Consider the following 5,749-nt stretch of genomic DNA (forward strand, 5'->3'; position numbering starts at 1 on the left):
TTTGAGACCGCTTTAACTGCCCTGGCTCAATGCCAGGGAACCCTGGGAACTGTGGTTATGAGAGGTATTGAGCCTTCTCTGTCAGAGAGCTGTGGGGCCACAATAAGCATCAGTTCCCAAGATTCCCTAGCACTGAGCCACAGGACAGTTAAAGCGGTCCCAAACCGGATTATTCCCGCAGTGTGTTTCGGACCGAAGTGCCACAGAGCCTCGCTCGCGCAATGCCCTCTGGGAAACGCGGTCCGGGCGAGCGCGGTCGAGTTGGGCACTGAAGAGCTTCCAGGCCGAACCAAGACTACGCTTCCCATCGTGCTTCGGGCTGACGCAGGAGAAACCGCGCAATGCCCTCTGGGAAACGCGGTCCGGGGAGCGCGTTCGAAGGCGGCGCTGAAGGGGCTCCAGGCCCTGCTGAGACTACGCTTCCCGTCATGCTTTGGGCCGACGCAGGAAACCGTCTCTAGCTGCGGGTGGCGGTGCTAGTAGTGGCGCGTGAGCTCTTCTGCGGCGGCAGGCGCGCTTTGGCCGCGTTCCGAGGCATCCTCTCCCCTCCCGACCCTTGCGGCGGGCAGCCTGGGCGAGGCGCCATGGGCGGCGAGGAAGAGATTGTGCGCATCGCCAAGCGGCTCGACAAAATGGTCGCCAAGAAGAGCGCGGTGAGTGAGTGAGTGAGCGAGGGACGCCGGGAGGGCCCCCATTTGGGTGCCTCCGAGGCTCCTCTCTCCCCGTCCTTCGCCGCCTGTTATTATTACCCCCGGAACACAGAGAGACCCTCCCACTTCCCCACCCGCCTGTCCATCTCCCCTCGTCGCCTTGGCAACCGCGCCGTCGTCGCGTGAAGCCTTAGCCCCGCCCACAACCGCCTTTCTTCAACGGCTTTTTAGTGCCCCCCTTTTTTTGGTTTTCAAACGTCAGCCCCGCCCACAACGCCCTCCTCAGGGTAACAGGCCCCGCCCACATTCTCTCACCAACTTCCCTGCCTCCCAAACGGGAAAGCTCCGCCCACACTTTCTATCCCGCGCTTTTCATTGGCTGGCTCCGCCCTGCTTTTTTGCCTAGCCACGCCTCCTTCTCTCTGCCTTGAAGGAGGCATGCCTCTTCTCCCTTAATGGCTTCATGGCTGCCTTGGAATATGGACAAGTAACTCTGGGAGGATACATTTTCTAACCAAAATCAAGGCAGAGGTTGGGAAAAGGTTCTTTAGGTTGAGAAGTTGTGGAACCTCCCAGCGATCCACACTCCTCCCTCCACATTTGCAGATTTGGTTATTCATGGATTTTATGAATACGTTCTCTCTAGGAATAGCTAGGTCCTCCCGGCACAACTCTATGGCCAACTTTCATCAAAAGCCACACTGGAGGACCTAGAGATTCCTAGAAAGCCTTTCTCTCTTGCGGTTTCCCCACATCCGTAGGGGGTCCTGTGTCCCTGACCCAGCGACTGCGGAGGGAAGGGTCTACAGTGGAGTGTTACCCATTCTGTTTTAATTACAGCCATCCCTCTCTATCCACAGATTTTGTATCCTCGGATTCATAGAATCATAGAGCTGAAAGAGACCCAAGGGTCTAATTAGCCATTTATGGCTGAAGAAAGGGGTATAAATACTCTAAATAATAATATCAATAGGGGCCATCCAGTCCAACTCCATTCTGCCGTGTAGGAAGACACAACCAAGCTTGTTTTCTGCTGCTCCAGAGAACAAGACCCAGCACAATGGATTGAAACTAGAGGAAAAGAGATTCCGCCTCAACATTAGGAGGACAGTAAGGGCTGCTTGACAGTGGAGCACACTCCTCCCTGGGAGAGCGGTGGAGGCTCCTTCCTTGGAGGTCTTTAAACAGAGGCTGGATGGCCATCTGTCACAGGGAGGGCTTTGACTGGAATTCCTGTCACTCACAATATCTGTTCAGAGGTCTTCACCAGGCTGCCTGTGGAGAAGAAAGGCTGCACCGTCAAACCCAGTGGTGAAGGGTTGGACCTTATGACCCTTGAGGTCTCTTCCAGCTCTGTGATTCTGTGAAAACATTTATGACGGATGGCCATCGAGCCTCTGTTTAAAAACCTCCAAACAAGGAGATTCCACCACTGACAAACAGCCCTTACTGTCAGGAGGTTCCTCCTAATGTTGAGGTGGAATCTCTTTTCCTGGAGCTTGCATCCATTGCTCTGAGTCCTAGTTTCTGGAGGAGCAGGAAACAAGCTTGATTGTATCTTCGCTTCATGGTAGAATGGGGTTGGACTGAGTAGCCCTTGGGGTCTCTTCCAACTTGCTCCACCCTCAATATGACATCCCTTCAAATATTTAAACAGTGCTATCATATCATCGCTTAACCTTCTGTTCTCCAGGCTAAATGTACCCAGCTCCCTAAGTCTCTCCTCATAGGACTTGGTGGTTTCCAGACCTTTCACCATTTTGATGGCCCTCCTCTGGATACGCTCCTGCTTCTCAACATCCTTTTTGAATTGTGGTGCCCAGAACTGGACACAGTATTCCAGGTGAGGCCTGACTAAAGCAGAGCAGAGTGGCACTATTACTTCGCTCAGTCAAGACGCTGGCAAGAAACAATTCATAGAACTATAGAGTTGGAAGAGACCCCAGTGCAACCCAATTCTACTGCTCAGGAGTTCACAGTCAGTGGCCCTGACAGATGGCCATCCAGCCTCTGTTGAAAGACTCCAAAGAAGGAGGTTCCACCACTCACCGAGGGAGGGTCTTCCACTATCAAACAGCTCAGGAAGTTCCTCCTAATGTTCAGGTGGAATCTCTTTCCTGTAGCTTGCATCCATTGTTCCATATCCTAGTCTCGGGAACTCCAGAAAACAAGCTTCTCCATCCTCGACATCCTTAAATTCAGTTATCACTGCCTGAAAATATATTTTAAAATACAGTCATCCTTCCACATTTGCAGTTTTGAGTTTTGCAGATTTGTTTATTTGCTCATTTGATTAGTATGTTTTCTCTAGGCATCTCTTGGCCTTCCAGCGCAGCTCTGCCAGAAGATGACCATAGAGGTGTGCTGGAGGACCTAAAAATCACCAGAGAAAACACTTCTGTAGGCATTTGTGGGTCCTCCTAGAGAGGGGCTCTCTCAGGAAAAAAAAATAGGGGTTTTTTTATTGTCTGTTTTTCCGCTTTCCCAGGGGTCCTGTGCCCATAACCCCAGCGAACGTGGAGGGCCTATTGTATACAAATTCCAAAAGCAAACATTGATTTGTGATTTTACATAAGGGACACCTTAATGTAATTGTCTAATGTTTAGATGGAATGTCTTTCCTTGTAGTTTGAACCCATTGTTCTGGATCCCATTGTTGGACTAAGACTCTGGGAGAAGAAAGTTCAGATGCCTGCTCAGCCATGGAAGCCCATGATAATCTTGGACAAGTCACATTCTCTCAGCCTTGGAAGAAGGCAGTGGCAAGCCTCTTAATAAATGCTTGCCTAGAAAATCCTGTACAGTCGGACCTCTGTATCTATGGATCCACAGCTTGATAAACAGATCCTAAAAGCAAACCTTTATTTTCCATTTTCAATAAGGGACACCATTTTACTACCCCGTTGTATAGTATGTGACTTGAGCATCCATGGATTTTGGTATCCATAGGGAGTCCTGGAACCAAACCCCAGAGGATGCCAAGGAACCGTAAAGTAGTTGGAAACTACTTGAAAGCAGCACAGTCATGTAATGGAATTTTCCTCCAGTACATAAGGGTTTTAATGTACAGTTCACACTAAAATTGATAGGAACATAACCATCTTGTGGTTAATTGGTTGTTAAAGTTGTCAAAACATGACATTCTCCTATACATATGAACATTATATATGTGCCTAAGAACACACAGTAACAAGGTACATGGCTAAAAAGATGCTTGCACATGACACCCATTCTGAAGTGTGTGTCTTCCCACATGACATTAAGGACTGGTAATGGTGGAGAGAGCTGTGTGATACAAATTGCTGTCTACATTCAGGGCTGCTAAGTAAAATAAAGGACTGGGCTCCTGTTTCTTTAGTGGATGTGTTGGAACCACAATGTAACCACAAAAGAATGCACTGTCCCAACATTAGTCCCCCACTTAGATGTCCCATTTTTAAAGAATATAAATTCTTTTCCTTGACAAAAATGGAATCAGAGAAGAATTACCAATACATTACCTTCTGCTGGAGGAACACTCCTTTAGCCAGCAAGGAGAGCATTCCTGTCTGTTCAGCTGCCAACAGCCCGAGTTAAATTGGTTTGCTTTGTTTTAATTTTAAATCACTTTGTGCTGCATGCATAAAGCGATGTATTACTTGCTTGCCTTTGGTTTTAATCCCCATAGACACTTTTATTTGAGATAGCTGTCCTCTGTCTCCTTTCAGAATCTGTCACCAGGCAATCATTCTCAGACAGTCTTGAAACATATCTTGAAATATATTAACACATAACATAAATGTGAATTTACTCATAGCATTTCTCCACACTGCTTTCCATCAAATCTGATGGCGGCAGTTTTGGCAGTTCTTTTAAAGTATTGATTACAAACAGTCAGAATAAGAAGAAATTAGATTGCCTTGCAAAATATATTCAGTTTTTAAGGGGCCTGTAGATGATCATACCATCTAATGTACAGTAGGCCCTCCACATTCACTGAGGTTAAGCACACAAGACCTCTGGGAAAGTGAAAAAACTGCATACACACACACACACACACACACTATTTTTTTAAATTGAGAGAACTCCCCTCTAGAAATCTCGAGTGCAACTCCTATGGTCAACTTTCAACAAAATTTCTCTGGAGGACCTAGAGATTCCTATAGAGAACATAATCAAATCTGCAAAATCTGAAAATGTGGAGGGCCAACTGTATCTCCACTGGTGAAATACCTGATTTTTGCAGTCAAGAAATTCTTGACTTTTAGATTATCTTCTGTGCAACAAACATTGGACAAAGGAAAAACCATAAATGCAAATATAGCAATAGCAGCTTCATTTATATACAGCTTGATACCACACTAAACAGTCTCTAAGCGGTTTACAACTGTAAGCTACATGAATAGCCATATAAGTACCATTGGCTTGGCTTCAATGTAGCTTGAAGAGAAGATTAAAGACTTCAGTGAAAACAGAATTTATTTTGCATTCTTTTATGTGTGGTCTAGCTTGAATGGACTTTCAAGAAAGCTAAAAAGTGATTAGTAAACTTTGCTAAAGAGCAAATTGTGCGCCCTGGATTCTTGTAACTTGAATCTTCCAGTTTTGTTGTGATGCATCTCTCTATGCCCTATCTTGTTGCTGGATTGTGACTGAATCCCTTTTTGAGATGAAATAGACCCTTTTTATGAAGATGGAAGAATAAAAGAAACAGAATACCCCTCAATTTAGACCTCCTCCTTGCTTCTGTGGTTAGTCACTGTATTAGAGGTGGTGGTCTGTTAAAGCCCAGAATATTCATTGGCTGAACAGAGGAAGAAAGGCCTTTTCTAGTGGAAAGGGTGAAGAAATTGCTGAAAGAGTCGTGATACATTCCAGACAGTGTTTTCACTTACAATTTGAAAGTAGGAAAGGGCAGAGGGGAGAAACCTACAGTCATTAACTCAAGTTCATTCCAGTGTTCCTAAACCAACAATTTGCTGAAAAAGCTGAAGTTTGCTGGTTAGTCTGGAACATCAGTAAAACTATTTATGGTGTCAACCTAATGTGTAAATATCAAGTTTGGTAAAATAATAATAATAATAATAATAATAATAATAATAATAATAATAATAATAATA

The 5,749-nt window shown here is 45.6% G+C and overlaps 1 protein-coding gene across 2 annotated transcripts in view; it reads left to right on the forward strand.

Annotated features, from left to right (window-relative positions):
• The first annotated feature begins 336 nt into the window (after nt 1–336).
• The window catches only part of TCEA2 (transcription elongation factor A2), a 34,148-nt gene continuing 28,735 nt past the window's right edge, over nt 337–5,749 (forward strand). The window contains exon 1 of one of the 2 annotated variants that reach the window (XM_042464146.1): nt 337–653. In XM_042464146.1, coding sequence (XP_042320080.1) covers nt 585–653 — 69 coding nt within the window. In that variant the 5' untranslated portion in view covers nt 337–584. Of the gene's footprint in view, nt 654–2,436; nt 2,494–5,749 lie in introns of those variants that run through there. The other variant, XM_042464147.1, reaches the window with a different exon arrangement.

Source organism: Sceloporus undulatus, chromosome 4 (assembly GCF_019175285.1).
Source record: "Sceloporus undulatus isolate JIND9_A2432 ecotype Alabama chromosome 4, SceUnd_v1.1, whole genome shotgun sequence".
Classification (NCBI taxonomy): domain Eukaryota; kingdom Metazoa; phylum Chordata; class Lepidosauria; order Squamata; family Phrynosomatidae; genus Sceloporus; species Sceloporus undulatus.